The sequence below is a fragment of the Mya arenaria genome, chromosome 7, assembly GCF_026914265.1.
Source record: "Mya arenaria isolate MELC-2E11 chromosome 7, ASM2691426v1".
Classification (NCBI taxonomy): domain Eukaryota; kingdom Metazoa; phylum Mollusca; class Bivalvia; order Myida; family Myidae; genus Mya; species Mya arenaria.
The window spans coordinates 46,848,691-46,875,562 of NC_069128.1; the positions used below are offsets into that span (position 1 = coordinate 46,848,691).

The 26,872-nt window shown below is 33.6% G+C and overlaps 1 protein-coding gene across 1 annotated transcript in view; it reads left to right on the top strand.

Moving 5' to 3' along the window:
* Positions 1-25,414, top strand: part of LOC128241191 (nephrin-like) — a 40,824-nt gene extending 15,410 nt beyond the window's left edge. Inside the window, exons 3-16 of the mRNA XM_052958151.1 lie at positions 1,284-1,601; positions 3,339-3,632; positions 5,603-5,896; positions 6,076-6,375; positions 6,855-7,145; positions 9,132-9,410; positions 13,005-13,313; positions 14,723-15,022; positions 16,959-17,075; positions 17,862-17,892; positions 20,787-20,875; positions 21,251-21,266; positions 21,873-21,952; positions 22,246-25,414. Coding sequence (XP_052814111.1) covers positions 1,284-1,601; positions 3,339-3,632; positions 5,603-5,896; positions 6,076-6,375; positions 6,855-7,145; positions 9,132-9,410; positions 13,005-13,313; positions 14,723-15,022; positions 16,959-17,075; positions 17,862-17,892; positions 20,787-20,875; positions 21,251-21,266; positions 21,873-21,952; positions 22,246-22,301 — 2,774 coding nt within the window. The 3' untranslated portion in view covers positions 22,302-25,414. The remainder of the gene's footprint in view (positions 1-1,283; positions 1,602-3,338; positions 3,633-5,602; positions 5,897-6,075; positions 6,376-6,854; positions 7,146-9,131; positions 9,411-13,004; positions 13,314-14,722; positions 15,023-16,958; positions 17,076-17,861; positions 17,893-20,786; positions 20,876-21,250; positions 21,267-21,872; positions 21,953-22,245) is intronic.
* The last annotated feature ends 1,458 nt before the right edge of the window (positions 25,415-26,872 follow it).

Consider the following 26,872-nt stretch of genomic DNA (forward strand, 5'->3'; position numbering starts at 1 on the left):
TGGAATCATCAACATCACATTGGGCGCCTGTTCTCCTTATTCCCCTTCTTTGGAACCTAACTCCACACTATACAACTACACCTGTCCGGCTCAAAACAATCTCACATTAACAATAAGGAACGTTTCTAGAACGGAAAACGGACACGGATGGAAATGCACTGTTGACAGAAACGGAAGGGAAGAAATCAGTCAGGAAGAAACTGTTTCAGTGCACGGTACTCAACTCTAACAGTGTTCTTGTTTAAAGGCCTAGTTTAAGCCCCCCCCCCCACACACCCAAAAGAATAATCGGTGTATAGTAAACAACCTCTGTGTATTGATCTTAATCTTCATGCCTTGATCCCTCTTATCAGATCATCTCCAATCTGAGTATCCTGCTGTGCAGTTTTGGAGGTTTCATTATAATATTGGACCCTTAATGGCCCTAAGCCAATAAACCAATATACAGGATATTGGCCCCTACTGTGACATCAGTGCAATCAGCAGAAGATGCACAGCAGGGAATTGTCATGTCAAACATTCCTTAAACTAGGCCTTTAACTTTATACTACCTGCATGCAGGTGAATTAACCGCTGTTTTTGTTTGTTTGAATATTGTTTTAAACATAACTTATCCATTTCAAAAAATATAACAATAAATATTATTATTGATGTGTTTTCTTCACGATGGATAAGAGCTCGAATAGTCCTGTTTCTGCTCTATCGTGGATTAGATAGAAACATGCAAATATACCAAATATACAGTCATGCAGGATGGACATCAAAGCATACTTGAACGCTAATCCGGTCAATTTCCGACAGGTTTCAATTTTTAATTTCCTCGGACACACGAGAAACTTAATATTTCGAGCATACATAGACTATTAAAATATATTTTAGAATGATTTTAAAAAGCACCAAACTATCACGTAAAACATCATATAAATAGTCTGGTTTATAAGTTCATAGCGAATCAAGCAAATGAAAATAATTGAATAGAATATTCACTGCATAGTGTGCATTTCTTGTGAGACACATTTACTATTACAACTAGCTGTTAAAATGTAATATATAACTTTATGTCTTAGTGGCAAAACCTTCCAACTTTTAAATAAGAATAACATGGCAACATACCATACTTAAGATTGACACAGTCAAAACTCTGTAAAGCTACGCTATACATGTCATATGTTCACTTTAAGCAGTTGATAATTAGGCCAATTGTAGAAAATTTTCATCTTTTACAAGTGAAACGATATTAACAGTGTACCAATATGAAAGACACTCGTTTCATTTTATATCAGTTGGCATTTCCGGCGTGACATTGTCCCCAAGCACCGACCCTATCAACGCGATAGAGAATAACAACACGACATTGCAGTGCAATACATCGGGCGGGTTACCGGCTGCCTCGGTTCGATGGTACATCGTAAGGTCGGGACAGGTGCAAGACGTCACGTCACTCTCCATGAACACGTACCAAGAGGAGGACAATCTCAATGTGACGCGAAGCACACTTACATTCACGCCGTTCAAATCTGACCAGAATGGCTCAGTATACTGCTCAGCAAGCAATGTTGGAGTGGAGTGGAATTCATCAAATCCGTCTATAAATGTATTATGTGAGTATAAACGTCAATGTGTTAACAAATGTAACATGGGCTCATTATAATCTGACCAATTTGGTATATATATTTCTCTGCCAACAACGTCGAAGTGGAGAGGAATTCCACCAAGAATAGTTAAGTGTTACATCATAGCATATGTAAATACTATTGAATGCAACTGTTATTGAAACTCCCGTTTAGTCGAGGAACAGATACTGTCAAAGTAACATAACGAAATAAGGTTCGAAGATTACCATGCGTAAATAGATTTCTAAACGATATTTGCGGTGACCCTACCCTTTTGACGTACTGACACCAAATTGAAAAAGTCATGTACTGGCTTAATACAACCTCACATAGTATTTTCATAGTCCTAGGTCAAACCTTTCTCAAGTTAGTTTGTGAAATAAATATTAAATAAAAACACATTAATAATCTCGACCTGCTGACCACCACAACAATAATAACACTGAGTCTTAAAAGCATAGAAATAAGCTTGCAAGTTATTGTGACTAATGGAGCCACCTCTAAATGACTATTTTGCGGTATTACCGATGTAACCGATGAAACCTTGTAACCAGGATTTTTTCAAAGTAATATACTTGTTCCTTCTTGTAAGAATATCCTTTATTTGCATTTGTATAAAAAGACATGTCCTGAACTATGTTAAACAAAGAAAGTTTGTTTTTGTTAAATAAGTCAATGAGTATAAATAAAAACATAAATGTTACGTCATCACAAAATGTCAACAATATAAGTTCCGTCGATCATTCAAATCAAACTAACGTTTTGATCATAATTCAACGGTTATTTATTTATGGAAGACGGTCTTTGGGTGAGTTCTAAAGCGAACATTTAGGAAATTTACGTCCAACATTTAATTTCAAGAGTTTTGAAAACTCGTTACAAATTAATTTCACTACCGGTACTTCACCAACATATGTCAAACAATTATTTCAATATTATTTCCTGCATTTTCGGTATCAAAGTGTGAAATAATTATACTATAAGTGTTATCAGATACATAACAGGGAAAAAAACAACAATTTTTTATCCCAAAATATGAGCGAATCTCTTTAAAATATTGAGTTGATGGTCTAGTGTTGTTTCCGCATCCGTGTGAAAAAGGTTTAAAAGAAGAAAAAAAACGAGAACAAACGAACTGTTTCCGGACACTTTAGTCAAAGTTTGCGACTGTATATGGTCGAATTGAGGGACAGTATATATAGTATTAACTTTTGAAAATGTAATGACGTTAGCCTATCAGCTTGCATGATATTTATTAAGTACCGTAAATTACGTATTTTGTACACTACTATAATATGAAATGACGATGACGTCATCCAGCCTTACTACATGTAATTTAGCGTCAAACTGTTTTATATCGAGAATTGAATGCAGTCGACGAATGTATCATGTGATGAAAAGCTCGCTTCATCTTTTCCTAAACTCTCTTCTCAATGTTTTGTATTATTATTATTGTTTATGTAAGATCCTTTATAAGCCAGGTATAATTTAAAATTGTGACCAAGGCTTCTTTTTTATTTTTAATAACATTTTTTTTTTATTTTGCTTACAGAACTATTGTCTATGCCTATTTTCTGAAATTCTTAGCAAACTATGGCTAAAACGTTTAGTCCTGTTTAACATTATATAATTTAATATTCACACAGACTTAAGTAGCAGTTAGTTTAATTAGTAATTCCAAACTATCAGTTTTTAACAAATAGGTGTGTATATTGCATTTTTAAGTTCCCCCTGCTGTGCCAACCATAGAGATTGGCGGTAACGAGGTCACAGGAACGGTCAAGGTCATTGAGGAAAACAGCAAGGCATTCAACTGCACCACAGAGAGTAATCCGACCAGTAACTACAGCTGGTCGTTCCCGGGAGGATCTAGTTCTAATAAAATCTTACAAGTAGAGAACTTCTTGACAGGGTCCTTTGACGGCAATTACACGTGCTTTGTTCTGAACCAAATGGAACCATCTTCTGGAAACTCAATGACAAATATGTCCTGGGCAACAATATCAGTCGATGTTTTGTGTAAGTATAAGAATGTAGATTGGTATGTTGAAACGCATTAAAGAAGCACACTGTGCAAAACAATAGTTTGTTCAGGGATTGTACGAAAAAGTTTTTTTGTGAAATCGTCGGCGGTAGATATCAGTGTGTATATACCACGTGATTAATTGCGTCATATATGCTACGTCGGAATGCAACATTTTGCTTAAAATGAAGACTTAAAACAAAGATAACCCTTCTTTTACTACACCATTTTAAATGAAACAAAGGACAGTCTATGCCGCTTAAGGAGCCCCGCCTTTGTTTTATTGCCGGAGTTTGATAAGGTGATTAGTTTTATCAAACACTTCGACAAACCTGTTTCCAAAATAATGTTTTGACAGTGCTCCGCCAGACGGCCGAATTGGGAAAAGGTTTGTCGAAGTGCGAAGTGTTTTAAGAAAGTTAACTCTCAATCAAACTGTGGTAAAAGACCGAAGGCGGGGTTTCGTAAGCGGCGTACACTGCGCTATGTTTCATTTAAAACGGTCAAGAAATGGTGAAGCTAACTTTGTTTAAAGTCTTCATTCGAAGCAAAATATAACCTTCCTATGTTGCATTTATGACGCAATTTACCACGCGGTATACACACACTGATTATTACAAACAAATATAAGTAAGGTGTTGATTTTTCTTGCAGAGGAACTTCTTTAGCTAAAGAGATAAAAACATAATATTCCAAGATGGTCTCTATATCTCATTGTTGGTAGAACATCTCTGTACCATGAGGCCACTCAGGAGCATCTTTATAATACAACTGTGTATACGGCATTAAATTTCTCTATAGAAAAATGAACTTTAAGATAATATTACTATTTTAATAGAGAAATACGGCCCCAGGGCCATGAGATCATTTCTCTTCGTGTATCTTTTCTCTTTAAATCTGGTCCTTTTCTATAAAAGGGGATGGTGGTGTCATTTTATTATATGATATGAGGTCATATGTTATTATGTGCTTTTCGTTTTTATCAATGCATGAAAGAAAATAAAAAACAGCTACTGAATATGAAATACTCCCCTCCTCCGGATAAAAATTTCGAAATAATGGTCTAATTGTTGCTGATATATAGCGTCAGGGCTACGTTTAGGCATGTGTATATCTAGGTAAAGGCTAGATAACTTATCTTTACTTAAAATAATATGATAAATGTATTTAACTAAGGTCTCACCATTACAATTATTGATAATCATGCAACCTATACTGGTACGTTGCAGTTGATGCTTGTGTACATGTTGTAGGAACACAGACAAAAACGCTTGCTATATTGTTATAGGATTGTTTATTAATGATTGTTTATGGATCGAAAAGTAGGGTTTGAGGTCGAATGCTTTTGTGTCAATTTTCAGAATATGTTTTACCGATGCAGGTCGAACTCCTTTGTTTGAAATTAGACCGTATGTTCATCTCAACGTGCATCCAATTTAAGATTTTTATGAAAGCAAACTACAGAAACAGGCTCAGTAGAAAACGTTTAAACACAAGCCCCATTTAATGGCACAGGGTAAATGCCAAAGACTTTGAAAAAAAAAATCACAAACATTGAACAACAGCACAAAACCCCACAAACAAGACAATGCATATATACTATAAAAACTAGATGTGTTTATCAAGGTACCGCCTTGGAACGTTAGTAACATGTAAATTTTCTTGGGGGGATTAAAACAGCTTGTGTTCACAACCTCACTCTTATCCCTACAATTCTGATAAAAGTAAAAACATAAATGATAAATCTTATCAAAGTATGCATTAACTTGTGGAAACAAACACTCCGTTTAATTGCACAGAGTAAACACCAAAGACATAGAACACAAAAACAATTAACCACGAACCAGAAACATGGAACAATAGCAGAAAACTCCACAAACAACTCAGTACATATCAAGTTTCATGCACTTTGATCTGATGTCCTTTTTCATATTATAACTTGGAAAGGGACCGTTTGTTTTTGCAGATCCACCTCGTCTACCATCATTCAAATACGGAAATACCACAGGCCCAATCATTACTGATAACACTATAGCAATTGTCCTTGGAGACGGAGCGTCAGTGACATGTGAGGCCGACGCCAACCCGACCCCCAATACTTACACTTGGACAGAGCCACAGACAAACAGCCAGCTACTATCCCTCAACAGCTTCAAAGTTAACACCACAGTTCAGTGCACGGCGAACAACATTATGACGGAAACAAACAGGAGTCCTATTAAAGGAAGCAATAGTTCCTTTTTGCAAATAAATGTTTGGCGTACGTATGAATTGTTGAATTTTGAGGAAATATCGTACTTTTAAGAACAGTTTATGGATAAACATATGTTGTGGTAAAACAGTTTTAAAACTGGAAGGTCCCGTAACATACCATTCTATTCAAACCTAGAAACGACTAATGCAAAATACGTATTATATAATTAACTGTTTTGTCTTCAGGCCCTCCGATTGGTGTAACATTTCAATACCATTATAGTGTTACTGGATCAATGAAAATAGCAGTCAAACTGAAGATACTAGCCGGCCAGGCCTTCTGGTTGTCTTGCACGGCGGATAGTTCTCCTCCATCTACGTACACATGGTCAGTCCACCCTTCCCCAAGAGAGGGAATCTGGAATGTAACAGGAGGTCTAAATGCAAGTCAGTCCGTGTCTTGTTTTGCTGAAAACTACATGCCGACGACGTACAACGGCCCGGTGCGCGGGAACACGTCATCTGATCTTTACATCAACGTATTGTGTAATGTGAAATGCTTTTTAATAGTATTATACCACAGCATGCACTTATTTCAGTGCATGATGCTATGGAGCTTATCAACTGACCTTTGGCCTAATTCAGTATTACTCAATGATATCAAAGGCTTGTCATACTAAAATAACCAAGTCATTCATCTAAGTTCCCAAATGTTTAAAAGTTTAATTTCGTTTTTTACATTCTTATTAAACTTGTAACCCCACAATAGTTGTAGAAAGCACTTATGTCTGTTGTTTTAACATTTTATAAGATTAACATTAGTATAAACAAACTATTGGTATGTGCAATCTCTGATAGATTGAAAACAATAACATTTTTATCAAAAAATACTAAATCTGACAATCGTACGATACCTTCCAACTCGTCCCTTTTCCTGGTTTATTTAGTTATCGAATGTATGATTTTTAAATTTTGCCTCTGTATACCTTGTAATATATATACATACAGGCTCTTGAATATTTCAGATGGCCCGAAAGCGAGGTATTTGCAGAACGTTACTAAAGTCCGCGGGGAAAAACTTGTTTACCAGTGCTTGTACACACCGGGAAACCCTTCAAATGTTGACTTTGAGTGGACGAAATCCGGAACAGATGCATCCTGGGTCACACAGTATACACAGTACTTGATCATTCCGTCCGTGAAGCCAACTGACGAGGCCAGGTACACGTGCAACGTGTCCAGCATTCTCCTGCCAACGTTGGAATCAGCGAAGAACACGCAGTATGATACTGCAACATTTTATCTGGATGTTCTTTGTGAGTATATTTTGTTAGCATCATGCGCATCATATCATAACGACAATGACATAATTGTTTGTTTTTATTCAGAACCAGTGCATAAACATTTACTCGAGATACTGTGATAGTGAAATCATGATTTTGAAGAGAGAAAAACATGTTTTGGAAGGCCAGTATGTCTTTTTCTTCCAAAAACGTAGTTTCATTTAAAAATTGAATCACTAACTACACCAGTGTATACCATTGTCGCCTATATACGGCAGTGTTAAGTTCCAGTTATATGTTGTCCCTATGGAAGGTGATACAATAAGCTTCATTAGATTCCGAGTGAACCTAGTAGATCACTACCCAAAAAGCACGTTCATGTTCTGATAAAATAAATATTATAGAGGTTCTGTTTAGCTTAGATAGTTTATGTTGCCATTTGCCAAAACTGAACATAATTACTCTAAACATTTTAACACCTATCCTTATATTTACACTAATTGTGCAAGTGATTGATTCCTGATTTATGTATTCCTTCTTTGTCATTCAAATTGTTTTTATAATAGCGCTTGCATAAGATAACTCGAGAACTTAATTAAAATGAAAGTAATAATTATTTCATTTTTGGTGTTGCATTATTTGTGGTTGATTACTAAAGATTACACACTGCTTATTAATTGCCCTATACATTCAAAATGACAACAAATCGGATTGCAAACAATGACATTTCTAGCGTTTATATGGCAACCATACATTTCCTTCAAATTCAGTTCAAAGCCCTCTTTGAGGTTTTGCCCCGTTTGTTTTTCAAAAGATACATGTTGCATCACGCAGGAAGACAGCAAATTCTAGTACCAATAAAATACATTTACTCATGTGCATCACTCACACATACCCAAGATATAAATTTGAAGTAGCGTTCTCAATCTTGATATAGAGAGGGCATCCTGGATCACATTCTGTTAATTTGGATTTAGTTATAACGTACCTATAAGTAAACCCGTCCCTGCATCTTTCTTTCAAAAGCACTTTAGGTTAGTCCTTTAAACTTATAATATACTTAAAGGATTTTGCAACCGTTATTTACATGAATTAACCGCGGCCAAAATGTTTCAAATATTTATCAAAAAACAACCGTTTATGGAGCGGGAAACATAGTTTAGCAACTAAACAAGGTTGCGTACAGCCTAACAGTACGCTAAAGTTACACATGAAATTGAAAATGTGTAAAAACAATTTGATTTTCTTTCAGCTTCCATTTGGTTTTTTCTATAAAAGTTAACAAAAACATTCCGCATGGTCAGCACGTTTTGTTGGCATGTTAAATTTCAGCACAATGTTTGATTATAAGAGCAAAAAGTGAGTTTTAATCCAAAAAGTCTGATTCTCATTGCAGTTTTTAGAATGTAGACTTTAATTGTCTGCCAAAATATATTACAGCTTATAAATGAGGGATAAATTTGTAAAAAGCTGAAAAATAAGAGAATTTTAGGCAAAATTATGTTTTCTACCTGTTATTTGTGCACAAAATAACACAGAAAATAAAATATTCTACACACTCTTATCCAGCCGCTTTGCACATTGATTCTATGCTTTTATATCTATCGAAGTTGTATACGAGACGAGAACTTAAGAAGAAGGATATTTAGATTTTCTAAACTATGGCTTTGGTTGATGGAACTAGGAATTAAATTGTTTTTTAACATTTTGATTTTGTAGTTTCTGGTTTTGTCTTTTTTTACTTATACAAGTTATTGATCGAGGTTCTGACACTTATTGTATTATCTTAAAGTCACATGCTGCAATATTGACAAACCAAATTTTCAAAAATGTATTAAATTCAAATTCTTTCATTTTGAACACATGTATATTTATCACATGTCATCATATCGTCAACTAAACTGCATTAAACTCAAATAAAAAAGAATAATGTAATTATTATGTCCACTTAATTTTGAAACATATAGCATGTAGTCTAACCAGTCAACATATTATTTGTCAACTGTTATTTCGTTTCAGATGGGCCGGAAAATTTGGTGTTAAAACTCAATAACGTTTCCCATATAGTCGTAGAAATTGACGAACATTCATTAAACCACATGCAATGTTTGCTAGATAGTGATCCCAGCTCGAATATGAACCTTACAAAAGACGGTAAAGCAATAATTGCAAAATCTGGAGTACATCAACTCGTACATGGACTACGGGCTGAATGTTCAGACGCTGGAGTGTATACATGTTCAGGATACAACCAGTATGGAGAGGCGAAAAACGCGTCGGTGCGCTTATTTGTAAAATGTAAGTCGTTATGTTAATATCATGTATGTAAGCAGTTTAAACACATCCATTTTTTATTAATTGTTCTGCGCGTCGTGTAAACAATATGTTGTTAATAAGGCTAATAAGGCAGAGTTACATGTCCGATCAATATGCGCTTGTCTTGCACAGCAATATGAATTTACGTATGCTAGTTTAAGCTGATTAGCATATTGATAACGAAGTTTATAGTTATTCATAAGTCCATTTGGTAAGGTTAAACATATACGTCTAAATATTTGAACATGGTTTAAATGGTTTATGTTTAAACATTTGGCTACTGAGCTTTTTTTCTGTAGTTAATCACATAAGTAATGGTATCAAACGATTGAACCAAACCTAATATGTAAATCTTTATCTGAAACAGGTACGTAACACTGTGTTATACCTAACTGGTATCAACCTGGGACCGTATTCAATAAGCTTCTTAGTGAATATTTTCAACTTAGTGAGAATTTCATAATATCTGACATCAGTTATTTTAAATACCCACTTTTTCCATCAGATTTATTCATATGCATACATTGTTTAGACCATTTTCTTGTTTTGGTGTCCAAACATTGTTCGTTTTCTTGGAATTCAAATTAGAAAAAAGGCAATTTTCACTTAGTTGAAAAGTGTTACTTAGATGGCTATTGAATACGGCCCCAGAGCAACAATTGATCCACTGCTGGCCCCAATCTTTCGAACATTCTTAAGTTAAACTCACTTAAGTATCTTATTTCATTTAGCAAAAGTACTTACTTAAATATGATTTTATAAAACAAAAAGTAGTTTTTTGTTCTTTATTCATCTCAAATATCATATCCATTAATGGCCCCCAAACTCTTAAAAAGGGAAATACAGACGAAACTCGTTGTGTCGATATCTCAGGGACCGGCCAAAATACTTCGAGTATCGCGAAAATACTTGCAAAGAGTAAAACAAAATCGGTCTTTACATCCAGTTCGAGCCAACAAGGAATTCGACCCAAGCGATATAGAGCCAACGGGTTTCGACTGTATTACTAAATTTATACCAGATCAAAAATAGTGTGCTGATCTTGATCCTGTTATAACAGACTTAAGATGTTTAAAAAAAAATTGGGGCAAAGTATCAGACGTGTTCAAAAAGAGACAAAACATCATTGGATATAATCATCATATCAAATTGCTCACATGATTTGAAATTGCACGTATGTTTTACTTATATATAACGTTGGAACAATTAAATCATATCTGAACTACCAATTAAAAACGTTCTTAAAAAGGTTAATACGGGCTTAAAAGTGAGCGAAGCTCGCTTAAGTCTAAATTAAGCTGCATGTATGTGTGCATAAAGAAGGACTTCTTTCTTTCAAAGTACCCCTACTTGGAAAATACATAAATGTGATGGGAACAGAAATTTACGTGTGTGTTTTTTTCCAAATAATTTTAAGCGCGTGATTTCCCGACACCAACATTTCACCAGAGCGTGACCAAACTGCATTCGGTTATTTTTGTCATCGTCAAATCGGCCGTCTCCGTAAAATGAATTACATGCATAACTGACGCTACGTGATGCTAAATAGCGCCCAATAGTTCCAACATATGTCAAAGTATGCTTTAAAACGAAATATGTAAACAACAAATAGTAAACTTATCGGTCATAATTTGCCAATGATGTATTTATCGCTTTTAAGTTAACCGAATTGATTTCGAACAATGCTGAACTTATCAGAACTGGTCACGTAACGGTATGATGAGTTTAGTAATCAGTTCTCATTAACAGATGAGTTGTAGCGCTTATTTATTTTTTTGCAACATTCTTCAACGGATTGCGAAATTGTGACTAGAAAGATGGATTAGATAGGTGAGGGTCAACACACTGGCAGGTTTAGATATTGTGACTAAGAATATGAACGGGGATGATGCTGGAGGGTTGTCCCCTCTCGCCAACCACTTGGCGGGGAGGTGTGCAAACGCCTGTTAAACAACAGCATGGCTGAGTAAGAGATTATAATGAAAAGGATGGACAGGCCAGGTTGTCCCCAGAGATTTTGACAAAACAGGATGGATTGAAGAGACCTCTCACCGACCGTTAGATATTGTGACTTAACATATGAATGTGGATACAGGAGGGATCCCCATCTCAAACCATCCCCATGGCTAGAAGTAATAAATCATGGAAGCTAGACTGGCAACTTGCGTAATCATGGAAGCTAGACTGGTACCTTGCGTAATCATGGAAGCTAGACTAGTACCATGCGTAATCATAGAAGCTAGACTGGTACCATGCGTTATCATGGAAGCTATACTGAGATCACCGATATTCAATTGCAAAATCGATTATCGCTATTTGGCGATGTATGTTCTTAAATAGAATTATATTATAAAACAAAAGCATAGATTATTTGGTATTCAGCTAAAACCAAACTAATTGATAAAATAAATGTAAACAAAACACATCATATTTTATGCATTTATTGTTATGCACACTTGTTATTTTATACCACTAAGTTTAAACAGTTTTTATGATTTTTTTTTTACATTTAGGCCGCATAATCGAAAATTGATTAAAATGGTTTGACCATATTTTTCGATGATCGAATATAATTTCGAATCATTTTTCAATCGCTAATGTATTGCACTATAAGTAATCCAGGCAATTAGACTTATCTGCTCATAGGTTTTTCATCAATACAGCAATTATAAGATCGATAATTTATATATGAAGTCAATTTTATTCATGTATTATACTTGAACACTCATGTTGACAATTAGTAAGGTTAAATCTATAAACACAGAGGCTACTTTGTGAAAACAGTATGTGTGTCCAAAAGGGGTTCAGTCTACTAAGGGTGTCAACCCAGTAGTTCTGGTTATTTGAAGAAAATTTGAAAATCAACATTTCAAGAATATATAAATTACTTTTTTGCTTATTAAACTATATTTAGTACACATTAATTTTCAATAACTTGCAGTTTCGGAGAGAATTATGTACACATGTATACATGTTTCATTCTGTTATCTTTAAAGCAAGAATAATTATTTTATACATGATGTGCGCTTGTATGATGTTTTGTATTGTGATAGTTGTTACATAAATTGTATTAGAAATTGTTATGAGCTTAAACCATTAAAACATTCAATTTCATTCCGCATTTCTTTCTCCTTGCAATTCGCTTATTATGTATTCATATGAAAATAAGCAAAATAAATACATGATAGATTTCTTACCCTTGATTATTATCAACTTGATAGAGAAATTATTATAACATTTTCAATTGTTATGCTGTTCTGTCATAATATGTGTTAAGATATTGTCACAGTCATGGAATCCTCTTACAAAATCGATATTTAAACAATCACCATACGTACATTATGAAAAGTAATTCCTGTTACACTTATTATAGTAATTTTTATTATCCTTGTTTATATGAAATTAGCAGTTGCTGTAATTCATCACCTTACAATACAAAGTTTCCGAGATAACACAAAAGGCAGTTTCTCATTTAATATAATGGAGTACTTGTTGGTCAATATGATGTTTTGGAATGGGGAGGTTTCTTTTGTAATATCTGGCATGGGTACAATCAAATATACGTTGGTATTTCAGGTTCGGCAAGGCGACCACCTGGAGCGGATGTTCAGCTTAATTTTACCGCACGCCAGCATGTGAATGCAACTCTAGCCTACACAATAGTCGCCTTCCCTGTGCCACAGTTTGTCTGGAAGCGGTGTACGACTCGCATGTCTTGTGAACCTTTGCCGGATGATATGAACAAATTTATAATTGACACAGAAGGTCTATCAAGTTACTTAACGGTGCTGGACGTTCAGATCGAGGACTACAGAATGTACCAATTGTCTGTGTCGAACGGAGTTGGTGATCCACTAGTCGAATGGTTACACCTTAATCCAACTGGTATATTACTTTCATTTTATTAAAACATACGACTTCACTTGATCACAGTATTAAGTCTTACCTATTATTTAGGTTCACCTTTTATTATTTGTTTTATTATTAAGTTTCCTCAAGTTAATGCATACTTTGTATACGATTTATCTATGATATTTTCACTTCATTTTGGATTGATGGGACAAGAGTAAGGTTTTGGGCGCAGAATGGTTTAAACCCCCAGTAAATTTACATTTATGCACTGTGCTGTTTGTGGAGGGATGTGCTGTTGTTCCATGTTTCTTGATTGTATTTTTTTGTGTTCGATGTCTACCCAGTGCCCTTAAACGGGGTTTATGTTTAAACTTTTGGCTACTGGGCTTGTTTCTGTAGTTTTTTCATATACATATCACAATGTAAAGATATCCTTTTTCGTCCGTTTTCGATCTTAGAACATTTACCCTAGTTTCTGATTTGCTCTTTATTGCAACGCTTTTAATACGGATATTCGTACAATTTATTACGTCTTGAACATCAAGATTATTTATTTTTAAACTTTTCGCACTTGCTTTTCGATAAACTAGGGAGTTTTATCAGTGAAATAACAACTGTAAACTTAAGAGTGAAAATATAAACTTTCAGAAATAATTTAAACTCAAGGGTAGTTCCTTTCCCATGATCAAAACTAAACTCATCTTCTTTGAAGTAGTAAATGTTGCAAAAAATAATAATTTAATATCATGAAAATGTAGCATATATTTAAATAAATATAATTTGGGAAATAAATAACCGTTTGTTTGAAAAATGAATTATCCTGTCTTTCAAACGTTTGTTTGAGCTTGATCCTAAATGTTCGAACGTTTGTTGTCCTTCAAAACAAGTATCAAACTAAAACAAGTGCTTGAAGATAAATTTGATGTTATATCATATATAAAATATATTTGTAAACTGTACGAACATTCTGGAATAACAACAAGACAACCATTTATAATTGTTTTATCCCGCCCGCCTAAAATCTGTCCACAACAAAGCATGGTCTTCACTCTTTACCTGAGAAACGACCCATCTACAATCAAAATATTTTTTTTTATACAGATCTTTGACAGTGAGTGGTGACCGAATACCCATGTATGCTTTAAATCCAATGTTTATTCATATTTATTTTATTTACACGTTCGAACTTTCAGGATTTTAATTCAGTGTTAGTTTGGTCATGTGTTCATGCCGTGTTCAATTAATAATATTTAAAATATGTGTGCATTTACTGTTATCATTTTGAACATAGATGCATAAATAAAATCTCATTGAAGCATGCTCATATTTTTTGCAATAAAAGACGAGTAAATAAAAAACCTATATTAGAACTACTTCTTCACGGGCTGGAAATTTAATTAATCATTTAATTAGTTTTTAGCTTCCGTTAATTCTAATTGCAGGAAAACCTGATTTGCCAACGGACTTCCGCGCCATTGAAGACACTATAGGGGAGAGAACTGCTACTTTGACTTGGGTACCAGGATTTGACAATGGATCTCCTCAGAAATTTCATATTTCCTACAGAAAACTGGTTGATGTATATGCTTATTTTACACGAATCGTAAAACATGACAACACACAAGTGATGTTTTACACAGTAGAGAATTTAGTTCCTGGAACAGAGTACTATGTTTCTATCTATGCGACGAACAAGGAGGGCACTACTGCATCGATGAACGATACGTTTCAAACTCTTACAGGTATTTCTACAGAGAATATAATTGTATTGCTAGGCAATATTTATGTAACAAGCTGCAGAAACAAGCTCAGTAGTAAAACGTTTAAACATAAACCCGGTTTAATTGCACATGGGTAAACTCCAAAGACATAGAACATAAAATCACAAACAAGAACATAGGACAGCACAAAACTCCACAAACAACACAGTGCATCATACTTTATATAAAAATCTAGGTATGTTTATCAATAATTGTTAAGTACCGCCTTGGAACGGTCAGTAATATGTAAATTTACTGCAACAGTGTCGATATTTGCGAAAATGTTAGTATGTATGCAAGAGTTCAAAAATCTTTGTACCACTTTGTAACATGCATTTTGTATAAACGACTTATCAGCTAGTATTTATATGGCAAATCCTTAACGCTCAAATTGATATGTCTCTATTTTGGGTCCTTCATTTTGATTGGGATTCCGGGTTAAAGCATATCATATCTATGAATGATCATAAGAAAACAAGATAAATTACCCTTGGATGTCATTAAATGTATATGTCCTTGTATTAAAAGTGTTTATTACTTTCTTTTAAAATTCACATATGCAAAACTGTTTTCTGTTTCATTAGAAGTTTATTTACAGAATTCTATGAAATAGGTAAAACCTGTTGTTTTTTTGGATTTAATGCTTTGTGCAAAACGATTTCGTCGTTTCATGGTAAAATATAATATAAACTTTTATTCAATGTTTTTCAAAACACCCCCTGTTTTTTCAACAACCCGTTTAGTCCTTAAGGGATTAGAACTCCCATTTTGAACGTCTATTATTTAAGAATATGTATGTATCGTACTTTAAGTGAAGTAAGCATTGTTGCTTCAGCTGGCTACATTCATAAATCGATGTACCTTAATCGTGTCGTTAATACCAATTTCTGTTTGTCTTGCTTTATATTTAATTGTCGTCAAATGAAGATGGCTATGATAAATCAAGAAAAAAAGCTATATATAAAATATATTGGAATAACTGTCTGGATAGTTATAAAACGGTGTTAGCGACAGTGAACTCCTGATTTCACAGGCCGTTTGGGGGCGGCAACCTCAAAATGGATTGAAAACTATATGTTGTTGTTATCTATTTGTCATCAACCTATTGTTGTCTACTGAGGGTGGTTGGCCTGTTTGTCATTGACTTATATCTTTGTGCCTCAGTAAAATGTCGTTTTTAAATGTTGTATTTCTGTTGTTTCCATCGTTTTTCGAAACATAAACTAAATTAAGTAACTTGGAGAAACCAAGTTGTCATCGACCACAACGAATGCCTTGTTTAAGTCAAAAACAAACAGAAAATAAATAAAACCCACAAGAAGCCATACAACAACAAAAACTACTACTCATGCAAGAATGCGATTTATAAATGTCAGGGCTACCACCTTTGATCGAAAAAGCAGGTAACTAATTAAATGGCCAATTTCACACTCCTTTAAACGGTTATCAAAAACAGCAAATCCCATAATATTATTTAGAACTAGGATCGACTGGATAATAGTCAAATTATTTTCAAAGAAATCAACTGTAACGGAATAAATTCCGTCAGAATACCAGAGCTAACTACGATAGGTACGACACTTTCTTAAAATGACAGCTATCAGGCATAACTCGCCTTAGTATATTTAAGGTTTAGAAACAAGTACTCAGTTTATACAATTTCATAGGAGGATAAACAATATAAATTAACAAACAAGAAAAGGTATGTATTCGGATGAATATTTTCGAGCTGTCATGGCTGAACGTTAAACCTAAATGATATCCAGATATCTTACGATGTCTGCTGGTATTGGCTGAAGGTTAAATATGCACATTTTGAATCATCAATAGAGAAGGCGAAAATGAAAAGCAGTTACTGATCTGTATACTAATGAAAATCTCTACATTTCAATATAATATATTTTGTTTTTAATTTCAGCCGAACCTGGTACAAATAGTGGCCTTGCTGTTGGAGGTGCGATTGGCGGAACTGTCGGAGCGATTGTGATCATTGTTGTCTTCGTTCTCATTCTCAGACGGAAATACTCACTTAACTGTAACTATACTTGATATATAATGTAAATTCGATGTTAATATATGCTTTATTTTGCTTCAGAAAAAAAACATAAATATTACAAATAACGTTATAATACATTATATACAGATCAACATTTTTGGCCAAGTAATGACTTAATGACATCAAGTATATTAATAAAGCGATGAATAGTAAACGCAGTCGTTTTGAAATTTCATAGTTTCCAATTCATCTTTGCATCGGCTTGTTTATTTGTACCGGTGTGTATTGTTTACGGCGAAAAAGATGTCGCGTTATTTAGATTAAAAATATGTCGTGTGAATACCCAGTTTACATGTACCACTGACACTCGGTAGTTGTCGACTGCTCTTCGTTGCCCTTTAAATCTGTTATGCATGACATGTTAAAAACAATACTACTTTCGGGACAACTTTTTATTCGAATTTCTATTGGTATTATTTGTATTTAAACTACAAAATTGTGTTTTAGTTCTTGGCAAAGGCATTGACGAAAAGGGTTAAGAACAAAGATGTTATTTACAGATAATAACTGAAATTCATGTATAAATAAAAAGCCCTGTGCAAATTTAAAATGAGTTAGGAGGGCCAAAGATTCAGATGTTTCAAAATTTCAGTGTTTACATATTTTGCAGGTGCTTAATAATGCAAGATTAAAAATACATGTGCTGGTAAATAAAAGAGTAGAGCAATGTTTTTTTCGAATGGAAATTTAACCCACAATACAGTTAATATTTCAGCTGTTTCAATGTTTTATTTTATTGCTTTGAACCCAAAATCGTTGTTTTAGGTGCTGCTGCTGCTGCTGATAGAAAACCGGAGTAAGTGTTCTCCATTCCGTTATTTTGTTGATGGGAAACGTATCATTGTTTATTAGTATGTGTTGAAATTAAGTTATTTTGCCTAGATGACTATCGTTGGTACTACTTATATATCTATTTCATAGTTGTATTTCTTACAATTTAAGTAACATTTGATTGTGAAATATGAAACCTTGGATGGTATTCAATATGCAGCTCAGTTTGGGAGTAGTCAAATATCTAAGCACTATTTAAAGGAACAAGTTAAGGGCCAGAGCGACACTTGAATGTTCTTGAGTTTTCATGGGGTTTAAACCAGTTTCGCATAACCTAACACATGTCCGAACATTAACCAACAGAGTGTTCACAGTACTTTTTACGTGCACAGACGAATAAAAGAGGGAACTTTGGTAAGCAGCAAGTGCGTTGGTTAATCCGAATGCCATGCAAAAACATTCATAGAATTCGTTGTTTCATACAGCAGTAAATGCATTTTTTTGTGTATTTATTCCGTCAATTTCAAGTTGATGGGACTTTGATTTCATGTCAATAAAAAAGCTAAATAATCGAAAACATAAAAAAAACCTGTTAATAGGCACACGGCAAGGGCACAAACGACAATAAACTAGAGACTCAAGCGTATAAACACCACATACACAAATACAGCAATACAGATATTTTCTGGTTCTCCTAACAGGGATGGTGGTCGACGCCTATGCATTTGCCGAAATGGAATGTCACTTGCTAAATGTAATGTTTGTTTGATATTAATGCAAAAACCAATGTAATTGTCATCTACTGAAAACACTTCTTCCGCAACAGTTATTTTGGCTGGGATGTTGACAAAATATTTATCGTCTGGTGGAGTTAGGAGAAGAGACGTGTAGAAGATTTAGGTAGGTCATCGCCTGCATTAATTTCTTCAATATAAAACATCATCAAATAACCAGGGTTGGCTACACATCATGGGAACTTGCTTTTTGTAACCGTTTTTGCAGTTCTCGCAAAGCACCTGTGTTTATATGGCTGGACGGCTCTTTTGGCATTTTTCAAATAAATCAAAGTTTGCATCAGTGTATTGCCAGCAATTGTCCTTTCAGTTTCTTGAAAAAGTACCTGGAACTTTATTGCCCTTTCCTTTAAAACCATGGTTTCAACCTCGTTCTTCATTTCGTTATTTTTATCTCTCTCTTTCAGACCTATCAATTTGTCATGAAGCTTCTGTAGCAGATACTTGTTTCATTGAATTCAAATGAGTCTTTTGTCTTCTTTACAGTGTTAATATCCTGTTTTCAGCCTTTCTGCTGTTCTGGAGTGGCATTTTTTTCATGTATATTTCAAATATCTTTTTATCTTTCTTAAACGTATAAGTTCTTTGGTGAATAATCAGAAGATTCGTTAACTTTTTCAAACCAGAGTGAAGCGCTGTTTTCAGTGATATTTTTCCAGATCGCCTTATTAAATGTCAGTTGAAAGCTTTATGAAATTATTCCCCAAGTCTAGTAGCAAATGTCTGCACTGACTCATTGTGATTATTAACGATCTTATTAACGATTATATTGTTTCCAAAGTTTAGTTTCTTAAAACACTTCGACAAACCGTTTCAAAATACGGCGGTCTGAGGGGCTCTGTCAAAACATTATTTTGGAAACAGGTTTGTCGAAGTGTTTTATGAAAGTATTCACCTTATCAATCTTCGGTTATAGAACGCAGGCGGAGCTATTTAAGCGGCAAAGACTGCCCTTTGTTTCATTTAAAATGGTGAAGTAAAAGAAAACTTACTTACAAAATGTTGCCTTCCGACATAGCATATTATGACGTCAATCAGTTTCTAGATTGTAAACTATTGTTATGTGCAAGCGACTCATTGTATACTGTAGTCCTTGCACCATATGTCAGTTCTAACGTAGAGCTATAGTTTATTACTGCGACATAAAATGTATAGATTTTGGTCACTTTGACCTTTAGTCAAACATTGAATGTTCAAACTATAAAACCGTTACCAAATACCATGGCCAAACATAAGAACTGACAAATCTAAATTGAAAAAGGAAAACCAAGCGCAATTAGGAAAGCTTTTTTTATTACATCACTGATGGTGTAATAACATCTATTGATGCATGGGAAGTAATCTAAACATACCATTTCAGTTTTACATTTAATAAAATGCAGAAGGCTCGTCAATAACCTTGACCTATACACAAATAACTATGACTCTACTAGCTCACTCTGCACTATTTATTCGCATGACTAAGGCAGGCCCCAATGATTCACTACACATGTCATTTATGAGAAGCACACAATTCGATTAGCTGCATCGTTATTCGATCCAATTAAGACCAGGTACCGTATTCAATAACCGACTTAGATTAAGCTTAAATTGAAAATAAGAAACTAAGTATTTTGATTGGCCTGTATACCTAGCTTGCTGAAAGAATTCACTGAGTTATGTCTAAGGATAATGATGAGATCAATATTGTATACTGGCCCTGTTCTGAATATTACTTCCATGAGTATACAATCACAATGCGCCATTTTGTTACATATACTACGCTGTGAAATATGCACAACATGTTTTGGTGTTTAAATTATTTTATTTAAAAAGCTCATTGTTCAATGTTTAGTAGTATTTCAAGTGTTTATTAAACATATGTTATGCGTTGAAAGAAGAAATGTTGCGTGAAGTGTACATTTTGTTTTGCTGTTGACACTTCCATTTATAAGTAATAGTATAACAACTCGAACGTTATGTTAACGTTTACTACGTTCATGATAGTAGGAGGTAAACATTGTTTAAATAAAATACGACTTAAAAATCAGAAAAATTATGCGACTGGTGTCCATGTCTCCATCTACAAAGCATAGTTTCCATGCATTAAAGTGTGAGTGGGCATATTTCCCTTTTCGTTTTATAGATCCGGTACAGACAACCTCACATATGCCGCTCCAGAGGCGTACGAGGACGTGTCTTTGCCAACGAATGCATCGACTTACGATGCTCTTAGTTAGTAATACTTTTTTTTCTTATTTAGTATTTTTCAATCTTTGATGATTAAACAAAGAGATATGTTTGATTCTGTCAAACAGCCACTGTTGAAATAACCACAATGGTTAAGATTAATGTAATATCAAATTTCTTATTTAACTCGATAAGTCTTGGTTTTTATTAGTTTAAGAAAAGATGTTTAATAAATTCCGTATTAAATGACAAATAATGGTATATCAAATTTACAAATATATATACAAAACATTATAATAAGCTTCAACATGGAATTTTGAAATTGCACTTTTTAAAGTAAATTTGATTTTCAATTATATTTATACTCTGATTTACATTTATCAGACGATTTTAATTGCTTATAATCGTTTAACCTTTCAGAAACTGGAAACAATGGGTAAGATAAAAACATGATAATAATATATTGAAACTGTAGGACGAAATAAAGTCACGATATGAACTGAATTTATAATAGATTTTATTAGTCTATCATCGAATGTTTTTCACATTTTTTAAACATCTGAAATATAAAAGATAATGTATATTCGGCATGAAGAAAAAGACATTTTAATAGGATTGTAGATTTCACTTATTCAAGCATTACGGTATTTCCCATTCGATACATATGAGTCAAATACTATAAATTACCACACAGTCATGTGAAAGCCTTTTCTCAATAACACACCAATCAAGTTATAAACGTAAAAAGGTACATGTTATATTTTCTTGGCACATGTGTTTATTGATGTCTACAACAAACTGAATCAAACAGAATTGTGTGCCGAATTGATGGATTTGAATTACACAAGTGTATATATTTCGCCTAATTAAGTTAATAAGGATATAATATCGTCTTTGATAATCGATTTATTTTTAATGTTACGTACTTCTTGAAAATATTTCTTGTAAATTGTACTAACCAGTCTCCAGAAATTCCCTTACCGTTACCATATAACAATAACCAGTTCATTGTGGGTAAAACCAAGTTTACGTTATCTTTTAGGCCTGACGAATCGCACATTTACACGGCGTTGGATAAGAAGAGTTCAAAGTCACAAAGGCACTACGAAAATGTCAAGAAAAGTATATAAATGCTGTATACATTATTTAAAAGAATGGTTTATTCCTGAAGATTGGAGTGATCTGTTGATGTGTTCATAATTGTATAACGATCAACAAAGTCAAAACAATTATTAAAAGATTTCTTAATAATTAATGAAAATGGCGCATGAAATCAAATCACACAAAACTGTATGAAAGCTCAATTTTAAATCATTATAGTAATTATTGATTTGATCCATCACACCATATCTTAGTTTCAATATGTATGTAATCAATTCGACTGTTTTTTCTGAATCCCTTCCATATGTTTGCAGAAGATCCAGTTTACAACAATATTGTCCGGGGGAAACTGATGCAAACCCACTGTTAAGCAGATAACTGCAACTTTAAACATGACAACCAGCCGCCGTGTGATGATGGGAAGACTTTCAATTTTATAATGTCATTTATTTGCCAGTGAAAACATTATACGTTTATAACAATTCAAATTATGTAAATCTCAATTCACTACAGCTTTTGATCAACTCATATATCGATACAAAAAGGGACAATATGATGGGAATTTCTGCATTCATATAATCAGTATATCCAACCTTCATATATTTAAAGTTGGGTATAATGATTGTATCCACATTCATAACAGGTGATTTCATGAATTTAGGAGAAATCCTGAGAATACCTAGATTGGGATCTGGTATATCAATACGAGAAATATCAAGGATAGTTGTATTGTTAAAAATTAAATTGTTTCTATACAACCTACTAATTTCTGCGTATTCTAGTGCATAAATATGGTGTACAGACAGTGTGACATTGAATTTCTACAGGATGCAGGGTAAAACGATTATAATAATCCTTTTACGTCTAGCAAAGGCTGTTATACCTTTTGAAACTCTTGAAGTCGGAGGTATATGTTGAAAAAGAAACCAAATGGAATGAATATTTTTGGTCTATATACACAAAAAGTTGAAATCGCTATGATTAAACTACGTAATATGTTTCCAAATAGTACAAGTGTTCGTCAAAACAATTTTCACAAAGTGTGAGGAAATTATATAAATATCATATGATTTTTTTTTATTCCTAACAAAATTAAGTACATACAAAAGTTTTAAACTGTTTTTAATTCATTTATTCAAACATTTTTACTTGCTGACAGTTCCTGTCATCTGATGTTTGTGTACACATTGAATAGTGACGTCACTGCTGTATGTGTATAAGGGAGGCAATAACGTCATGATTTAGCCAAAATATTGAAGCAGTTATTTGGCCTTATATGACATTCAAAATATCACTGCGGTCACGTGTCAAAAAAGGTTGAAAATGTTTCTTTTCTTTTTCGGGTAATGGGAATGCACATTTTGTATATAATGATACGCAGTATATATTTTAGTTTAGTTTATATTAGTATATGTATCATTAAGATAATTACATACAATAGCTAAATGTGCGAAAAGTAAGCACCGTATCACAATATCACCGCAGTGCTAGCACCGTATCAACATCAAACAGTACAATAAGAGTATTGTTCTCGAGGTATCATGTAAGATTTGTTCTCGCAGAAACAAGCAAGGGGACCATAGGGACTTAAGTCACTGTGTAGCCGAGACCTGGCCCTAGGTGATGGCACATATGAATACCCTAGGATTTTAGGCTATACGGGATAGCAATGCCAATTTGCCTTATTTTCTGACACTATTATGGTGCGTATGCCTTAAAAACGAGCAAGGGGTGGTATTGCGATGCGGTACTACGGTGCTAGCTTCGCGCACAACAATCGCTTATTGAAAATTATAATAAAGTCAATAAAGAAATAAGTACTGACGGAGGAGGGCATTATGTCACATTTCTCTTTCTAAAATGATCAACAACATACTTCGGGAATTAACATAATTTTATGAATTTAATATTGTTATAAACAGGTTTTATATGCTTTTGAAATCAATTGGATATCGATGTAAAAGTATTTTAATATCGAAATAAATACATTCAAGTACATGAAACCACTGCCATTTAAGTTCACATTTTCTTTCATTTAGCTTTATTTTATAGACTGGGACTTTAAAACTATAGGATCTTTTATTTCTATGCTAAAGCAGTTAAAACATAAAAGTATTTAAGTTATAATATGACTTTGGAGATATGTCTCAAATGTCCAGTTGAACTCAACACAATACAATTTGTTTATTCAGGTCATTGTATTTCTGGTAATAGTTTAGCATACAATCAATATAATTTTATTTTATATACCATAAATGCTTATTTTTGATTAAAAATACCATAATTCTTGATATAAATACTTTGTATTTATATTTTCATATATGCTCATGTTTTTATTATCATTCAAAGCTTAAGTCACTCTTAACTCATAACTGAAAACATTAAACATTATGTTTATAAATGTTAGTATTAAAACACCTGAAATTTTTATCCCCAAACGGGTGGAATATAGTTCGTCTGTCCGTCCATGCATCCTTCACCCACGGTTTCCGACCAATATTTGAAGATATTTGCTGCACGAGTGGGTACTTAACTTTTTATTTACCTGAATAATACTATCTGCACTTTCATACGGCTTAGTAACTCGATTCAAGTGAATATATTTATCTCACCTGTTTATATAAGATCCTTTGTATCATTACTAACTAATACTTTAACCGGTCACTGTTACATAAATTTACGTCATTTAAACTCAAACATTAACTTCAAAATTATGATTTATTGAAGCATTTTCAAATTAACTTACATAATTGAAATTTTATCATTGCGGCTTTTTAAACAAAAATGATTGTTATACAACGAAACAAATTGTTTATTTTTTTCAAAACAAATAATATATTTACAAGAATGGGTTTACTGTTAATATGATTTATTACATATTATTTCACGAAGTTATATTAATGTACTTTGTTTTTGTAGTCACTTTAAACTACTTTAATTACTGTGTCTTCCTAAACTTATATAATTATTTAATTAATTGATAACAAAATTATTTCATTTGTTAAATATTTGCCATGTTTAAATAAGACTGGAATCCAGTTTAAAAACGTGTGTTTCTCTAAAATGTGATCACATAGTCTAAAATGTCAAAAATTAATATTCAGCCATCAAAGCAATAGTATTTGCCTCTTGTTCATATACATGCTTTAGAGCATCACTCAATCGCAATACAAAGTTGTCTGTACATGGATTTTGTTTCTTAAAATATTGTCATGTAATACTATGAAATGTCATTGATATGCTTAGACATTCTTATTTTTCCTTTTTACATTATATACGTGACTACGCCTCCAACATTCAATTAGATTTTTCGTCTGTTTATTAGTACTTCAGCCTTTTGGCGTTCTGATGTTTTGTCAAATGACCTAATACATCTAGATTTATGAACATAGACAACTTTCTTCATATGTGGTACAATATCAGATATGCTATGTCCGCCATACTTACTTTCACATGATTATTAATAAACATGATCATTATGTTCTTTGATCTCTCCCCCTTCTTTGACCTTGTTTGTGACATTGTCTCGACGATTGTACTAGCATATCTCATTTTTATAATTTCAATTACATGAATTGGCAAACAAATATAAACGTCGGCCAAAATGTAAAATATAGGTACAACAGCCGTTTCCATCTTACTCTGTATCTTTTGTTCCTACTGGGCTTAGCGAGCGACGTAGGTGATGTTTACTCTTCAGATTTCAATCTGAATAGTTTAGTTGATAGTTCGGGGCGTAAAAGCAACTCCTTATCACAACAGTTAGCCATTTAACAATGCATCTCATATCCAACACACTTAACAGAAAAACAGTGCACAATTATCGATCTCTTATTTGTTGCTAACTCAGACACCTTGGACCATAGTGGAGTTGGAGAGCCATTTCTATATCAAAACATTCGTATTCATTGCCCAATGTTTGGATTTTTTAGATACCATAAATCGGTAAAGAAGGTCACTTGTCGTAGAATATAGAAATCTGACAATGGAAACTATACACAACTTTGCCAAAAGATTTTTGACACTGATTGGTCAATTGTTGATATTTCCGACAGCTGTATTCCAAACAAGTTAATAACTATTAATCTTCCTTGGATGAATAATGACATTAAAGTAAAAATTCGAGAACGCAAAAGAGCTTATCGAAAGGTCAAACGCACTTACTATCCGATACATGGGACTAAGTTTCGCGAATTGCGCAACGAAGTTGTCGCTCTGATTCGGTGTTCAAAATTGAAATACTTTGATTCACTTGCTTCGAAAGGTAACACCAGAAGTAGCTAAATCGTAAGGCATTCCTCCACAACTTAACCCACTAGAGGGCTAGTGCGTTGTAAACGACCAAGGCAAGGCCGAAATCCTTAATGGTTTCCTTGTCCTTTAGACCTACGTTGACGATTCAAAACAAGACATACCAGAAATTGATTTAACTAATGATGATGCTAAACTTGATTCCATTGCTATCGTACCTTCCAATATCAAAGATTTCACAAGTAATCTCTTTGTGGTAAAGCATCTTGGCCCGATGGCATTGATAATGGTATTCTACTTCAGTCGGTCAAGCATCAATAAGGTCACTTAGAAACGCATCCAATATTTCTTGCCTTTGTACACACAAGTCACTTTATATGAATAAATTCGTTCATTCCTCAATTTAGCATGGAATTGTCTCTCAGCTGAAGCACAAAACATTGACACTGTTTCTGATTTTAAAGTTTACCTAAAGTAGGATAATTAAAAGTCAAATAGTATGTTTTATTATGAAAAACGTCGATAACAGGTCATTCATACTCGCTTACGGAATTGATGCAGTTCTTTGAACCATAACCCCTTTGTTAAAGATATTGTTCCCCCACCCTTATGTTCGTGTGGAATTCATGAGACGTATCATTATATTCTTATCTGTCCTCTTTATACTGACCAAAGCAGACTTATGCTCAA